This window comes from Lampetra fluviatilis, chromosome 27, assembly GCF_964198595.1.
Source record: "Lampetra fluviatilis chromosome 27, kcLamFluv1.1, whole genome shotgun sequence".
Classification (NCBI taxonomy): domain Eukaryota; kingdom Metazoa; phylum Chordata; class Hyperoartia; order Petromyzontiformes; family Petromyzontidae; genus Lampetra; species Lampetra fluviatilis.
Window position 1 is genome coordinate 13,269,475 of NC_136301.1, and position 18,210 is coordinate 13,287,684.

An 18,210-nucleotide genomic window follows, 5' to 3' on the forward strand; every position below is an offset into this window, starting at 1 on the left:
GCATTTGGGGAGATAAAGACGGCCAGGCGTGGTGCTGGTCACACCATCCACTTGTTCTCTGTTGCGGTTTTCATAGGTGCTGCTCGTTAAAAGCACTTGCCGCAACACCATATATAGGCTACACAGGGGACATTTGTTTTTTTGTGTGTGCAGCTCAAAAGGTTTGAATCCAGCAGCGAAAAGGCAACAATCAAGGAAGTGGAGAGGATTCAGAGCATTCTGAAAGAAAATATAAAAATGAACGGTGAGTTAATTAGCTTTGTAATAAATTATCAATCACTCAATTTATAAATCGCTCAAATTGCCAATCTCTCAATTGGGAAGAGCCTCATAGCAACATCTCCCCCTCATGACAGACTCATGCCCATGTAGCAGGGCTGCTCTGCTGTGTACACATTGTGGCGTACAGGGGCAGCTGCCGCTGGGGGTCCTCTCGGGTAGACTGCAGGGGCTGTGATCTGCCGATGTGTTCCAGCTGGGGCCATTCAATACGTGGATGTGTATGAGCTGTTGGGAATGCATGCCCATATATATAATGGCTCCATTTAGCGTTGATTCGATTAGTGCTCACTTGTCCAGGAGCAATGACGCATTTTGAGGAGCGCTGAGCGAGCATCGCCTGTATTCATGTCGCTAATGAGAGTGAATGCCTCGATTGCCCCCTCCTTTTACAACGGGCATCACATGATTCACTGTTCGTGGCCACATCGAGAAACTGGAATGGCCGACGCCGCGCCACTCCCGTTGCCCCGGTGAGTGAACGGCCACTCTGCGCTCATGGGCTAGAGGCGCCGTAAGTGCCGGCGTAGGCACCGCGTCGCTCGTGTAGTGGCACGGAGACCATATCAATGTAATATTATTATTGTGATACGATTAATGTCCACAGCGAGCCGTTGTTTTGTCTTCATACACGCGAGCACCCTGAGAACACCCACGGTGTGCGAGTGGGGCAACACTCAATCCACGTACAGATGGAAACAACCCACTTGCTGTGCTGCCATGTGTCATGAATGCGCGATCCACCAACCCTCACCACGGTCGCAGGCCACATGCAGCGACGCCCAGCAGTTACCGAGTGAACTTGTTGCTCGTGACCTTTGTGAGGGTCGTATGATATTAATCCCCCTCTTCACGGCTGTCTTTGTTTCACTTCCACACATGTACACATGCATACACACACCCACGCATACGCACGTAAACAAACACGCACACACGCTTACCCACATGCATACAGGTGGGAAGCCGCTGGGTTTCTTTGAGTTTGTCATCAACTCCACCTCCTTCAGCTGCACGCTGGAGAACATCTTCCACACGGCCTTCCTTGAGCGGGTGAGCCACGCCATGGGGGGGAAACCACGGGGCGTGGGGAGGGTGGCACGGGGTGGACACCATGGGGGTGACAACATGGGGGATGCCATGGTGGGGGTAACAAGGAGATATGGAGACAGGGAGACATGGGGACATGTGACATTGAGACATGGAGACACGGGGACATAGGGATATGAGGACGGGGAGACTGTGAGATGGATGATCTGTCCCCACGTTGCTGCGTCTGTGTCTGCAGGATGGCAAGGTCCGGATTAGTCAGAACAAGGCCTGCGTTCTTCTGATAGGTAAGTCCTGATAGGTGAGTCCGATACACGTGCCTGTGTATGGGCCTCCCCAAGATCAACTCGGCACTGGGGAGACAAAGTCATCCATGCGTGGCGCTGGCCAGACCACCCCTTCATTTACCGTGGTGGCCTTAATAAGTTGCTCTCTAACAGTACTTTCCCCAACAGCCTGTGTAGACTGCACAGGGTATCTTTGTACGTTTATATATGTTTTTGTGTCTTCGCAAGTTGCACGATGGGGAGCACAGGTGGTACATCTGCCAGACATCCATAAAATTCTTATTTGAAAATCTGCTATTCATTAACCTTATTGTCAAATCCAAGAAACCTAAAACGTCCATCTAATTGCATTTTAACTATCCCAAGAATAAGAATTGGAATAGGTGACAAAGCCATTGCAGAACCAACGTTTTGGAACAACTTTGTTTCCTATTTTAATTTCGTAAATCTTAAAACAATATTTTGCAGAAGATTAGTGTTGGATACAGCCACATTTGCCAATGTTATTTGTAAATTGTATTTGTAACAATGTATCAATATTTAAATTTGAATGTACAATTTTATTGAGGGATTGTGTGTTGTCTTTGTGTGTGTCTGGGACTTTTTCTGTTCTGCTTTTCCCAAGCTTGGGAATTGAAGTACTAATGCAATATGAATTTATATACTTTTTTGGTGAAGGGGCACCACAGTGGTGTGATGTTATCTTCCTCGCATGGTATACAGGTCAGGGGTTTGATCCCAACCCTGACGCCTGCTGTATATTTCGAGTTTGCGCATTCTCCCCGTGGTCGTGTAGATTTTTTCTCTGGGTCCTCCAGATTATTAATATAATTATGCTCGTGTATATTTCCACATGATAAGCCACTTTATTAAGCTATCATTTGTGACTAGGTCGCTTCAGAAAAATAAGCTAATAGCTCAGTGGGCTTTACCTGGTAAGGTAACAATAGTTTAGTTTTATTTATATATATTTTTTGAAGTGATTTGATTACCTTTCCTATACTTTGCACTCCTATTGTATTTTTGTATGGTTATAATGTTATGACCTGCCCCTATGGACACCTGTGAAAAAGAGCTTTATTGCTCATCGGATTCCTCTAGTATGAACAAATATTCTGATTCTGATCTCAGTCAACCCATAACACCTGGGTTTGTCCTGCGACCTGCCAGCGAGCATAAAACTTCACGTATTGGCCTTAAAGTGCACCTCGACTGGCACAGGTGCCGTAATTATATTATGGTCACTTAGTGACGGATGCTTTTGTTTTATAAGTGGGTCTGTGCTTGTTTGTGTGTGTCTGTGCTGGCCTTAATAGGTGCTCTCTAACAGCGTATCGATGGTGTTTGATGTTTTTTAGAGTTAACTGAGGAAAATAAGGGAGGGAGCAAGACAATTGAAGAGAGGAAGAAAACCGACCAGGAAATCATGACCTTCAATATAAAAATCTGGAAGGCAACTCGCGCACACACACACATGTGGGCATGTACGTGAGTGCGTGCATGTATGGAGCGGTACTGTAGTGATTAGGACGCTGTGCTACGAACCCAGCGACCCGAGTTTGATTCCCGCTCACGCCCAACAGCAGTGACGATTATCTCAACCGATCCTGGGCCTCCCCTATGTCGACTCAGCCTCAAATGAGTACCTCATGTGGTGTATAAAATCATTGCCACTGAGGAGACAAAGGCAGCCGGGCGTGGTGCTGGCCCCCCACCTTCTCGTGTGCCATGCCGGCCTTCATAGGTGCTCGCTAACAGCACTTGGCCCAACAGTCTAAGGATATATGTGGCATGTGTGTTCCATGTGCGTGTATGAGTTTTGGATCTCTGTGTGTTAAGTTGATTGTGCGTAATGCTGTGTGGATGCTACCTGGTCTGTCACTCCACACGTAGTTTCAGGTCTTCTCAGCCACAGTCGGAGAGCATGACTTGCGAAATGTGGACCCCGCTAATGGAACATATTCGCCGTAAACATTTAGGCTGGCCTGCCTATGATCCATCCTGGGTTTAACTAGGTTGGATTGTGTGAGATCACAAATCCTTGAAAGTCCCATCGGTGAGCTTCTCCGGCAGGCAAGGCTGCAATGGCTGGGTCATGTAGCCCGCATGCCCAGCCACTGTTTGTCTAAACAGCTTTTGTTTGGCTGGATAGAAGGGGCTAAATAGGCACGGAATGGGATAGAGAAGAGATGGAGTGATGTGTTACAGGAGGATGTAGAGCTGAGTGGACTTGCCGATGACTGGTACCAGCAGGGTCAAGATCGGTCTCTGTGGAGGAGGCTCGTGAAGAACGCTACTGGGCAATTGGAGCCAGTTGCCCTCCAGCAATAACGGAGGGCAGAGGAGCAACGCTCACAACGAGCGGAACTCCTAGTGGCCAAAACAGCAAATTGGCGGAGTAGGGGGCACAGGTGGTGCATCGGCCAGTCATCTCAGTCGACCCATGGCACCTGGGTCTGTCCCGTGACCTGCCAGCGGGCGTTCGATTCTTCATGTGGCCTTAATGTGTACATAGCCTGGCACAAGTGCCGTGGTGATGTCACCGCCACTTAATGGCGAATGGTGGTTGTTGTTACTGATTGTGTACGCGCGTGTGTGTGTATGTGTGCATGCAGGAACTAATCGATCTGTTTCAGATCAAGTCATCCATGATCTCACCATTGCCCGACGACGCCAGCCACTAACCCTGCGGTGCGGCACACAGGTCTTGCATGTGGCCTGGCACGGGGGTCAGCATAGCTGTCAAGGAGGTCCTTGCGGTAGTTGTGTTGTTATTTTGCTTGTGCGTGTTTGTTGGTTTGTTCGTGTTGTCTTGGTTGCATATCTAGAATATGTCTACTCTTGAATATCTGAACCAGTCCTGTGCCTCCTCTAAGCCTTAATTGAGTAAATAATATTCCTCGGGAGACAAAGTTGGCCAAGCGTGGTGTTGGCCACACCCCTTCGTGAGCCGTATTGGCCTTAATGGGTGTTAGCAACAACATTTGCCCCAACAGTCTGTGTGGGCTATGTGCGAGACCTTTGTGTTTGTTATGTTATGTGTTATTCATAATGTGTGTTATAAATAAATTCTGCTTTTGGTAGGAGGAATAGCCAGAGAGACGTCACTCTTTTTCCCTCAGCGTGCGTGGTAGCACTGACTCTCGGATAACCTTCGCGTGACCCAGCCAGGTGGGCTACTGGTGGGTCCGCTGACTGGAGGCTTCTCTCTTCTTGGCATCTTCACAATGCATCTTCATTCTTGGCACAGGCAGCCCCGAACCTCGTGAGGAGGCTGCTTATATGGGCCTCGGTGTGCCCGGGCCCCGCTCCGGTCACGCCTCCCTTCGAGAACCCTCTCGAAGCCTCCCTGCTGTCCACGTGCCCCCCAAGGTGCCCCCCGGGCCCCCGACCCCCACCGGGATCCGGTCACGTGTCCAGCCGGGGTCACAGAGAGTGCCACGGCCTCACACCACCCCCGTGGCCTCCCGAGTCCAGAACCAGCCCTGACGTCATCCCTGCCTCCAGCCGGGATGACGTCATGTGTGTGTGTAGACCCGCTTGGTAGTGACGCTCCCCCGCATGGTGACGTCACGCGTGTGCGTGTGTTTACACAGTAGTGACGCTACTGGTCACTACAGTAGTATCTACTGACTAGTAATTACTAACTCTATAGCAGTATCTACTGACTCGTAATATCTACTGACTGCATTAGTAGCTCCTGACTATACAGTAGTATCTACCAACTCTATAGTGGTATCTACCGACAACAGTATCTCCTGACCTACAGTAGTATCTACTGACGATAGTATCTATAGATTGTACATTAGTATCTACTGACTCTACAGTAGTGTCTGTTAACTATAGTATATACGGATTGTACAGTAGGATCTACCGACTCCAGTATCTAGTGACTTGACAGTAGTAACTACTGACTACATTATCTCCTGACTCTACAGTAGTATCTACGTACTCTAAAGTAGTATCTACCGACTCTACAGTAGCATCTAATGACTATAGTAGTATCTACTGACTATAGTAGTAACTACTAACTCTATAGTAGTATCTGCTGACTATCGCAGTATCTGCTGACTAGCAATATCTACTGATTCTATACCAGGGGTGGCCAAACTTTTTCACTCGTGGGCCACAATGGGTTCTAAAATTTGACAGAGGGCCGGGCCAGGAACAGATGGATGGAGTGTTTGTGTGAACTAATATAATGATATGTAAAAATCATTACATGAAAGGATTTGGCCTTTAACAGGTAGCAAAGCATTTATTTGCAAGGCAATTTAACAAATTGCACGAACATGAACAATATAAAAACATGTAACGTGACTGATCAAACATCATGAAAACATCTGAGGCCTGCGCCCAAACCAATTACCTCACTTGAACTTCTTTATTATTTACATTAACAGGTTAGAGCAGCCACGCAGGCTGTGTGATGGAGATTTGGCTCCAACCTCACTGCAGCAACACAATCAGTTTCAGTGGGAACAGTGTTGTTGATCTCCCATTTTTGCCAGTGCATCCAAGTCTGGAGTTATTTTGGTTGTGGCAATTCTCAGGATAGATCTGAGGTGCTGATCCGTTAACTTTGATCTGTGACGGGCTTTGTTGGCGTTCATGACGCTGAATGTCTGCTCACACACATAAGTCGAGCCAAACAAAGTCAGTATCTTCTGTGCAGTCCTCCAGAGGTTTGGAAACGTGGCTCTGTTAAGTGAAGCATAAAAGTAATTCAGTTTAACAGAGTTGAACTTCTCCTTTAGGACTGAGTCAGACTGAAGATCTATCAGTTCCAACTGCAGCTTCTGTGGTGCTGTTTCAGGGTCTTGTGACAGGGGACAGGACACCAGCTGAAGTGACTGTTCAATGTTTTCGAAATCAGAGAACCTATGGCAGAATTCTCCGTGCAGGTCCTCATGTGATTTGCTGTATTTTTTTGCGTTTCGTGGTGCCTCTTCCTGCATGGCAAGTGTGGGGAAATGAGCGAAAGATTTGTTCGCAATTTGTCCGGAGAACAAAGTGAGCTTGGATTTGAAGGCTTTCACATGTTTGGACATGTGAACAAACTGATCTTTCCCCTGCAGTTTCACATTCAGCTCATTCATGTGTGAAAATATGTCCACAGCAAACGCAAAGTCACTAAGCCAGTTCTTGTCGCTTAGCCCATGTCTGCGCTAGATACTACTGTACAATCTGTATATACTACTATAGAGTTAGTAGATACTACTGTAGAGTCAGTATATGCTACTGTAGGTCAGGAGATACTGTAGTCAGTAGATACTGCTATAGAGTCGGTAGATACTACTGTAGAGTCAGAAGCTACTACTGCAATCAGTAGATATTACGAGTCAGTAGATATGGGTAGGCCCATGTCAAGGACATGGGCCTACATTCACTGTTCCATCACTATATAGTCCAGAAAATGTCGCTTGGCTCTGGTGTTGTGTGGATGTACCAATGTTCGAACAGCATGTTAGTGATTACAAGCCCATGGGCTGCACATAAGTCTAGCAGCCTCCTACCATTACTATTGAGCTGTCCATGCCTTCGACTCATTCCAGCCCAGGTGCGTGTCATGACCATAGTCACCCAATAGAACGACTATCCCAAAGGGCCAATTTAGCTAGCACCTGGGACAGGAGGTTATAGAAGGTGACTCGGTTTTGTCTGCACCCCTCCATTGATAGTATAGTCATCTTTGATAATGGTGTAAGCCACCATCACCATTCCTGACCACCTGTCAATGGGGAGGTGACCACACAACAGCCTGGTACTTGCAACTTCCCACACCTCGCCTTCCCATACCCCCTTAATGTTTTGTTTGGCAGTGTCCTTCCCCCGAATGGAGGACTGAAGGAAAGAGAACATCGTTCTCCATGTCGTCGAGGCCCAAACACACCTGGCAAGTCACCAGCTGCTGCATCAATCGCCTGGCTGGTGTGTCATCAAGCTGCTGCTTGAGAGACTGTGATGACTTCACATTCACCATAAAAGAAAATTCCTTACACCCCTGCCGTGTCACTGCCGACGCTAGCACGAGAGACCGCCTGCTACAGACTGAAATCCTTTGTTGCATTGTTTGCCTTAAACTTTGTGCACTGGTTAATTCACCTAAATTCTGAATTAAGCTGTCTACATCCTTTTTTGTTTTATGTAAGAGTATCAAGTATGATTTGGACTGACTAGTGCTCTGGTGAGTTTTAATAATGAAGAGATTTCTTTGTATTATCATGTGTTTCAAAACCATCTATTACATGTGGTTTACACCAGGGAGGCAGATACTTTTTAGAGGCAACACGTTGGTTTAACAATAAAGCCCTAAACACGAAGGGGTATATCTGCCCCATCACCAGCTACCCTAGGGAGGTATTTCCTCCGGGCTAGCTAACCCTCGCTCACACGGAGTGGCTATCTCGTACAGGCCCCCGGCTCGGGTCCGAGTCTTGTAGTCGGGCAGGTCTTCTCCAGCCAGCCGGACCCGTTCAGGGCTCCGGCTTATATTGCCCGTGGCGGGGCTTACTCCGCCCCTAGTGACACCCCCCTTCTCGAGCCTTCGAGAGGGTCCTGGTCCCGTGGTCCCCCAGCCCTCTCTTTGGGGCCCCTGAACCGGGTACCTCCGGTCACCAGGCCTCCGGGTTCACATGGAATGCCATGGCCCCCTGTGTACCCCTGCCCCATCCCTGGCACTCTCACCCCCTAACCTCCAGAGGCTGACACGTGGAGTGCAGTGCCATCCATCCTTGATCGGCAATCTCAGCCGGCCCCCGCTAGGGTCGGTACTGCATTCCCACTGCAGTGCTGTAGATGGTGTGAGCGGCTTGTGTCATGCCTCACTCAGGCCGGCTTCACACAACATGCAGTGACATCCCCGATGCCATCACCCCCCCCAGCACTCAGCCATCCCAGCTGATACTCGTGAACATAAGCTGACCCGTAATAGCAACATAACGACAACGCGTGCCTCAACAAGAACAATAACAAAAACGGTCCCGACGATAAATACCCCAGCCCACCTATACAAACGTACACTATATACATATATACATCGCGACCGGAAAAGGGCAGGAACATGGAGCAACAACACGGGATAGGACAAGAAAGCACGCCAAGCTCATGACCCCGCACCCCAACAATCCCACCACCCACACCGTGTATCACCCTGTGAAAATTCAATAAAGGCAACAATAATGGCCTGATGAGGGAGACCTGAATACTCTTAGGTTCTTTCACGTAGGTAAAAAAGGAAAATTACTGTATCGTGTGAAGAAAGCTATTCAAGACACGTGTTTTTATATAGGGTGCTGGGCAGGGAGGAGCCAATGAGTCGGGGGGGGGGGAGAGAACCATCTCGGTGCTTGTACACTGCATGTACGGTGCTTGTACACTGCATGTACGGTGCTTGTACACTGCATGTACGGTGCTTGTACACTGCATGTACGGTGCTTGTACACTGCATGTACGGTGCTTGTACACTGCATGTACGGTCCTTGTACACTGCATGTACGGTGCTTGTACACTGCATGTACGGTGCTTGTACACTGCAAGTACGGTGCTTGTACACTGCAAGTACGGTGCTTGTACACTGCTTGTACACTGCATGTACGGTGTTTGTACACTGCATGTACGGTGCCTGGACGCTGAATGGCGAATGAAACACTTGTAAATAAGACTTTTTTCCTTAGTGATGGTGGTGTATAAGGCTGGATATGACTGTAAAATTACAAGAATCAATATGGATATGATTATGAGAGTATATCCATATTGATTCTTATAATTTTACAGTCATATCCAGCCTGATACACCACCATCACTAAGGAAAGTCTGATTTACAACAGTGTTTCATTCGCCATTCAGTGTCCAGGCACCGTACATGCAGTGTAAAAGTGTAGTGGGTTCGAATTAGGTGCACACACACAGCTTGGAGGCAACACTATTAAACGGTAAGTAATATAACACTGTACATGAGGTGGTGACCACCTTCCTCAACTCACTAACACTCTGGAACACGACACAGAGTGGACCAGGCTGGCAACGGGCTGCCTGGTCCAGGACGACGACCCGGGACTTGATGACCGATGATGTCGTCTTCACTTCGGATTTAAACAGCCCCGCTCTGCGTTCACACCCCGCTTATATCCGCTCCGGCGTGGCTGGCTCAGCCCAGGCCACGCCTCCCTTCCCAGGCCACGCCTCCCTTCACCCACCTCACGGGAAGGTCTGGGTCCCTCCACCACGTGACCCCCCAGGCACCCCCTTGGGGCCCCCAGCCCTCGTACGGGCCGACACAGTAGTGACGTCTTATGTCACTACACAAGCACCGTACTTTCAGTGTACAAGCACCGTACTTGCAGTGTACAAGCACCGTACTTGCAGTGTACAAGCACCGAGATGGTTATCTCTCCCCCCGACTCATTGGCTCCTCCCTGCCCAGCACCCTATATAAAAAATACGTGTCTTGAATAGCTTTCTTCACACGCTACAGTAATTTTACTGGAGCAGTTACACCTGATGACGGAGGCTTGTGTTGCTTCCGAAACTTCGTGATTTAATTTATTTATTTTCATTTATTATTATTTTATTATTATTTTACCTACGTGACTTTACCGAAAGAACCTAAGAGTATGAATCCTTGCAGTCACGAAAGCTTCAAATCGAGACCTCAATAAATGGTGTGGGGGTGGCGCATGTGACGGGGTCATGTGAACCGGAAAGTTTTGGACCGAGTCCTCGTGGTCGGTCCCCCGGGGGAAAACCCGGGTGTTCTGGAGTGGTCAAGTCTGCCCCGGGAGCCACCGGCTGGGCGGAGGAGCTCCCGGAGCCGGAGGAGCAGCAGACGATGGCACCTGGATGGGCGTAAATCGCGCGGCATCTGGGGATGAATTGACAGGCCTCTGCTGAAGATCCACCTCGGCAGGCACACTCCTCAACTCGCCGGCATTTTGGAGGTGAGATGGAATCGCGCAGAGCGACGAAGAGCTTGAGGCGTGATGGGTGGACAAACCAGCACCGGCGGGCCCACCGAATTTGTACACATTGCGAATGGACAATGCAAACGATCTCGACCGGCCCTCTCCAAGGTTTGAATCATTTTGGCGAAGTACCCACCGGGTCTTGAGGATAATGGAGCCATGCCCTGTCACCCAGAACCCACTCATAGCGCGAAACACGCCGATTCCACAGGCGCTCATTAGCCAATTGGCGCGAATTAGAATGCACCCTAGAAGCTTCGCGTGCTTCAGACAGCCTCTGAATGTTGAAGCGTGCCGCCTTGGAAATCTTGGATTTAGTGAGCGGAGGCGCTATGCGCAGTTGAATGTCAACAATCAAGCTGGGACTCGCTGACCTGGTGACTCAGCATTGAGGTGAGCATTTTGTGCAGGCGCTCAACCATACCATCCGTTTGGCGATGGTATGGGGACGTGCAAGTTTTCTTCATGACCAATAGTTCACACACCTCCCGCAGTAATTTGGAGAAGTTCTTACCCTGGTCAGTCAATAAATGCTCAAGAGCACCCTTATCCATAACGTAACCATCCATGAAGGCGTCAGTGATAGCAGCCGCCGACTGGTTTGGGAGCGACCAGGCCATAGGCCAGCGTGAAAAATATTCCACCCCCACCAGTAAATATTTATTACCCCAGGGGGTAACAGGAAAGGGACCCAGAATGTCCAGTGCAATTAGTTAATTGATGCGTGAGATGCGAATCGACTGCAAGGGCGGACAACAGGGCCTGGCCGGCTGGTTCCGCCGCGCGCACTGTACACAACCCTTCAATAGGTCAGCCAGTTCAAGGACGACGTATTCTTATCACTCGATGAGCCGCGATGCCTTCACGGCCAGCTGATGGTTCATGCACTTTTATAATTAGTCTTCTTATGATTGGCTCGGGTTGATTCCATTGTGTGGGGGCGTTTGATTGTCCCCTTGATAAATTCTTGTGGGAGCAGACGCCGGGCGCGTCGTGGGTTTGTGAGTGTGGGGGATGGCGTATCATACGAACGGCTTCGGAAAAGTTCCCTCTCACTCGGGCGTGGCTGCAGTGAGCCGCCGGCTTTCTCTCTCCGCAGCTAGATGAGCGGCTACGGCACGATGTCCTTGAAGAGACTCGGTCGCTCGTGGCGCTCGGTGCGTCCGGTGGCGTCCGGTGCTCATTCGCTCGTGCGCTGGTGGCTGGCACCTTTGTGCTCTGAGCACTGGGCGACGCGGCTGTGCGCACTCTCTGGCTCCGGGTTCTCTGGCGATGAATGATGCTTTCGTTCGTTGCCTGGTCGACGTTGGGCGCTTTCGCTATTTTACGAGTGTTAACTGGAATCTTCGCCAGTCTCACTCGCACTGCAGCGGCTCGGTGTCGCGATACTTCTGTTGGCACAGAATTCTTGCTTGGTTTAGCATATCGCTACCCAGCGAGCCTCTCCATACTTGATGAGATGCGGAGTCTTCTTCTGCGTCGGTGGTGATGATCTGCATCGGTGGTGGTGATGATGTCCGTGGTGATGATTTCACGGTGCTTTTGCTGTGCGCTCACTTTCAAAAGTTGTGAATTGTATTCGCCACCTCTTAAACAACTGTGAAAGCTTAGTACACTACCACTTATCGCAATCCTTGACTTTTCGAATGTATCAACATATCAGGGGAAATGTAGCATAAAACTTTCAGCGATACTCTTGTCAGCTCATGCCGAACCCAGCTCTCCAAACACACATCGTCACTTCTCTCTGTGAGACATGACACCCATGGTTGGGGTCGGTGCTTGCTCCCTCGCGACGACACCGCAAGCCTGAGCAAGATTAGCAAAACTGACGATTTGTGAATCGTGTTCGTACTTAGAATTGTATAATCCCTCCCCTCTCTCTGTTCACAAAAGCCCAACTTTGCTTTGATGTCGCTTGCTGTGGGGAGGGGGAGTGGTATGTGTGTGCGTGTGTTTTATTGAGACATCTGTTAAATCTCCTTCCCCAAGCCATATTTTCATCCGTGGAACACAGATGCCTAACCTGCAATAAAACTCTTTGTGAGAGCCACTTCCTCTTGCTCTCCTTTGTACGGGGGGGGGGTGTCCTTTCATTATCTTTCATGGTTCATCTCCGGCTTTCTATTGCGAGCGTGTCAAGGCGGCTGCTCGCGAGGAGGGGGGGTCCGTTTGTGCTCCCAGCGACCCCGTGAGTGAGTATATGAAAAAAAAATGGCAGAATTATTCTTAATATGAATTTTGGAAAAAGGGTCATGAATCCAACACCCCGCACCTCCCCCACCGATGTGGGGGTAGGCCACGTCCAAACACACGCCGTTTTCTTGGACTTGCTAACAATGCAGTGCATACCACTGTGGTGGTAACTGCTTTAACTACAGCATTGCATCCCGACTGTGGTGGTTCCAGCTATCACTACAGCAGTATATAGCGACTTTGGTGGTTCCTGCTATCACTACATCAGTGCATACCGACTTGGTGGTACCTGATTTAACTACAGCAGTGCATACCGACTGTTGTGGTTCCAGCTATCACTACAGCAGTGCATACCGACTGTGGCACCTGCTATCACTGCAGCTGTGCATACCGACTGTAGTGAAACCAGCTATCACTACAGCAGTGCATACTGACTGGTGGTTCCTGCTATGGGGTGCCTGCTTTCACTACAGCAGTGCATACCGACTGTGGTGGTTCCTGCTATCACTACAGCAGTGCATACCGACTGTGGTGGTACCGGCTTTCACTACAGCTGTGCATACCAACTGTGGTAGTGCCTGTTATGACTACAGCAGTGCATACTGACTGTGGTGGTACCTGCTTTCACTATAGCAGTGTATGCCTACTGTGGTGGTTCCTGCTTTCACTACAGCAGTGCATAGCAACATTGGTGGTACCTGCTTTCACTACAGCAGTGCATACTGACTGTGGTGGAACCTGCTATCACTTCAGCAGTGCATACCGACTGTGGTGGTGCCTGCTTTCACTACAGCAGTGCATATCGACTGTGGTGGTACCTGCTATCACTACAGCAGTGCATACCGACTGTGGTGGTTCCTGCTATCACTACAGCAGTGCATACCGACTGTGGTGGTACCGGCTTTCACTATAGCTGTGCATACCAACTGTGGTAGTGCCTGTTATGACAACAGCAGTGCATACTGACTGTGGTGGTACCTGCTATGACTACAGCATTGCATACCGACTGTGGTGGTACCTGCTTTCACTATAGCAGTGTATACCTACTGTGGTGGTACCTGCTTTCACTATAGCAGTGTATGCCTACTGTGGTGGTTCCTGCTTTCACTACAGCAGTGCATAGCAACATTGGTGGTACCTGCTTTCACTACAGCAGTGCATACTGACTGTGGTGGAACCTGCTATCACTTCAGCAGTGCATACCGACTGTGGTGGTGCCTGCTTTCACTACAGCAGTGCATATCGACTGTGGTGGTACCTGCTATCACTACAGCAGTGCATACCGACTGTGGTGGTTCCTGCTATCACTACAGCAGTGCATACCGACTGTGGTGGTACCGGCTTTCACTATAGCTGTGCATACCAACTGTGGTAGTGCCTGTTATGACAACAGCAGTGCATACTGACTGTGGTGGTACCTGCTATGACTACAGCATTGCATACCGACTGTGGTGGTACCTGCTTTCACTATAGCAGTGTATACCTACTGTGGTGATACCTGCTATCACTACGGCAGTGCATACCGACTGTGGTGGTACCTGCTATCACTACAGCAGTGCATACCGACTATGGTGGTACCTGCTTTCACTATAGCAGTGCATACTGACTGTGGTGGTACCTACTATCACTACAGCATTGCATCCTGACTGTGGTGGTTCCTGCTTTCACTACAGCAGTGCATATTGACTGTGGTGGTACCTGATATGACTACAGCATTGCATACGGGCTTTAGTAGTACCTGCTTTAACTACAGCAGTGCATAACTGACTGTGGTGGTGCCTGATATCACTACAGTAGTACATGCTGACTCTATAGCAGTATATATCGACTCGATAGCACAAACTACTAAATCTTGCTTTGAAGCTTTCGTGAATGCAGGAATCCATACTCTTTGGGTCTTTCGGTAAAGTCATGTATGGTAGAAAAATAATAGATCACGACGTTTCGAACGCAACATAAGCGTCCGTCAGGCGAAAATTGGGGAGAAACGACATGTCTCGGACCGTGTTCGCGAATACAAGGCAGATTTGAAACACGGCAGAACAATACCTCTGCCGTGGCTGATCACTGTTTTAACGCGGTGGGCTCACGTGATATTGTGTTTTCCGTGACCAAGGTACTCTGCAAACTTTCGGGCTACCATCAAAGATTTATCCATGAAGCCATCCAGAAATATAAACACAGACACAATTTCAACCGAGAATATGGGTACAAACTGAGCAATCATTGGAAGCACGTTATTAACCAGTTTAGTTCATAACTGGCTGTGATGTCCTCTTCCTGCCCGCCTATGTTAGCAGCTTCTCTCGGCTCTCTGAGTCACATTCACGAACACAGCTTTGGTCTCCCCCTGCTACCGTTTAGCTATGCCCCACCCCCTCTCATCCTGCTTCCCCCCTCTCTCTCCCCCTGGCGCTCGCGCAGCTCCCTTCCCTATCTCTGTCCCACCCCCATCTCTCTCCCCCTTACCTCACGCGCACCCCCCTGTCTTGCTCTGCCCCACCCCCACTCTCTCCTCCTGCCACCGATCCCTCTGTAAATTGCATCCCCATCCGCTCGCTCGTTATGGCAGCCCCCCCTCGGATTAGCTGACGCTTGCTAGCCTTCTGTTTGCTAGCCTTACATTTACTTATATAACACCTTGCTTGTAGCAGCTTTCTCACCATTTTTCGCCTGATGACGGACGCTTGTGTTGCGTCTGAAACGTCGTGATGCATTATTTTTCTACCTAGATAACTTTACCGAAAGACCCAAAGAGTACAAACTACTAACTTGACAGTGCCGTCGTGAGGCCTCGTCCCGTGCCGAGCCCCCGTCCTCGCCTAGATTTCCCAGCCGGCCGAGGTGGCACCTTGGCAGGCTGAGGCTGGGCCGCTACCCTCGCCCTCCCCCACCATACCCCCGCCCGCTCTACAATAATAGTATCTAAGCGCTAACAGAACCCTGTGGGGTGGGCTGGTAGGACCAAACAATTGAATGGCTATAATAAAATGAAATTGCAAAAAATGGCCGCCAATAAGTGGATGCCCCGTGGCCCCGCCCTCCACCCGCGTAACCCCGCCCCGGCCACCCGTGGCCCCGCCCCATCTCGGTGTCCCCGCCCCCAGCTTGTTGCCCCGCCCCTTACCGCCGTAACCCCGCCCCAACCTCGCGTAGCCCCGCCCTCCACCTCGTGCCCACGCCCCCTGCCGCCGTTGCCCCGCCCAGCCCCGCCCCCTGCCGCTGTAGCCCCACCCAATACACCCTGAGCGGGGAAGAGATTCCCAGGCCTGGCTCGGCTGGAGAGCCGCCGACGAGGGGGGGGGGGGTAGGGAGTTGTTTTTAATGTAAAAGCTTTAAATGTAAATGTTTCTATTAAAAAAACATCAGGGAATGTAACATTGTTAAACATTAACTCCCTTTCACACACACGGGGGAACTATACGAAGGGAGAGCTTGAGGCCTAGGTCTAGGCTTTAGGCCTAGCTGTAGGCCTTAGGCCGCCGTGAGTTAATTGTTAATAAAAATGTTTTAATTATTTATGTAAAAGCTTTAAATGTAAATGTTGCTATTGAAAAACATCAGGGAATGTAACATTGTAAAACATTAACTCCCTTTCACACACACGGGGGAACTATACGAAGGGAGAGCTTGAGGCCTAGGTCTAGGCTTTAGGCCTAGCTGTAGGCCTTAGTCCGCCGTGAGTTAATTGTTCATATAAATGTTTTAATTATTTATGTAAAAGCTTTAAATGTAAATGTTGCTATTAAAAAACATCAGGGAATGTAACATTGTTAAACATTAACTCCCTTTCACACACACGGGGGAACTATACGAAGGGAGAGCTTGAGGCCTAGGTCTAGGCTTTAGGCCTAGCTGTAGGCCTTAGGCCGCCGTGAGTTAATTGTTCATATAAATGTTTTAATTATTTATGTAAAAGCTTTAAATGTAAATGTTGCTATTAAAAAACATCAGGGAATGTAACATTGTTAAACATTAACTCCCTTTCACACACACGGGGGAACTATACGAAGGGAGAGTTTGAGGCCTAGGTCTAGGCTTTAGGCCTAGCTGTAGGCCTTAGGCCGCCGTGAGTTAATTGTTAATATAAATGTTTTAATTATTTATGTAAAAGCTTTAAATGTAAATGTTTCTATTTAAAAACATCAGGGAATGTAACATTGTTAAACATAACTCCCTTTCACACACGCGGGGGTACGATACGAAGGGAGAGTTTCAGGCCTAGGTCTCGGTTTTTAAAGGGTCATGCCAAGTGTTTGCAGTAGGGGGCGATGTTGCTACACGGACGGACGGATGGACGGACGGACGATATAATCTATTGGTGTCTGGTCCACTTCGTTCCTACCAGTATAATATTAGTATCTACCGACCCTATAGTAGTAATTGCACACTGAAGTGGGGGGGGGGGACACAACCCTTTGAATAATTTACCTCAGGGTTTTTTTTTGCATTTTTTACGCGAAATAAAATCCCCCCCCCCTCCCAACGAAGACGTATGTGTTGCTAGGCGCAACCCCCCCCCCCCCCCGTCAGCTTTGACGCGCAAATGCATGCAGCGGCATAAGGAAATAAATACATAATACATAGCACTAAATTGTTAATTTAACTACTTGAAAGTTGACGGATGGGAAAATGTAATAGCGCTGGCTCACCATGGGGCTTATGGCGTGGTAACTGGCTACTTTTTTTAAACATAAACCCCACGGTTCGCGAGGCAAATCCTTCGCAGGTTTCGTCCACAGACAGAGAGACAAAAAATTAAGCTTATAGGTAAGACTTACCTGCACAAACGGAGAGGTAGACACATGCGTGAGCATTGTATGGACTGCGGGGCCGGCGAGCAACATGGCTCCCTATTGGCTGAAAGAGCACACCTACGAATAAGCTTAGGTGAGAGATCGGAAGGTGCGCCCAGCAAACGGGAGATGGGAAGTATGACGAGGAATGGGAGAAATTATTGGATGGAGTGAAACAGCGGACAAGGGAGAGGAGGAGATGATCGGGGAAGGCTTGGGGCGCTTTTGATGGTAGAAGTTGACATGCTCGCATGCTGCAGAATATAAAATCTTCTCACACCTTTTCTACAATCAACGTGTTGGAGTGATTCAAATTGATAAATTACCTTATATACTACCTAGGACATTGCCATGTACCTCCATGGGTCTGTGTACCACTCCCCCCCCCCCCCCCCCCCTCGTTCAGAACCACTGCCGTACACCATGGGGAAAACAGAATGACCCTCTCTAGAGAGACAATCTCCCTCTGCACAGATGGTGTTGCAGATGGTAATGATTGTTTACGGCAATTGAGTGGTAGTGATGGTTAGTGATGTGGTGAACAGTTGTGATGTTGACGGAGATGTTTTGGGTGATGTCAAGCAATAATGATAGTCGTGATGGAGTCACCGCGCATAAATGAGCTCACAGGCAGAATCTCGC

The 18,210-nt window shown here is 49.1% G+C and overlaps 1 protein-coding gene across 1 annotated transcript in view; it reads left to right on the top strand.

Annotated features, from left to right (window-relative positions):
• Positions 1-4,703, top strand: part of LOC144942420 (EP300-interacting inhibitor of differentiation 3-like) — a 28,091-nt gene extending 23,388 nt beyond the window's left edge. The window contains 5 exon segments of the mRNA XM_078869292.1: positions 154-244; positions 1,235-1,329; positions 1,565-1,613; positions 2,972-3,066; positions 4,229-4,703. Coding sequence (XP_078725418.1) covers positions 154-244; positions 1,235-1,329; positions 1,565-1,613; positions 2,972-3,066; positions 4,229-4,297 — 399 coding nt within the window. The 3' untranslated portion in view covers positions 4,298-4,703.
• Positions 4,704-18,210: the final 13,507 nt, after the last annotated feature.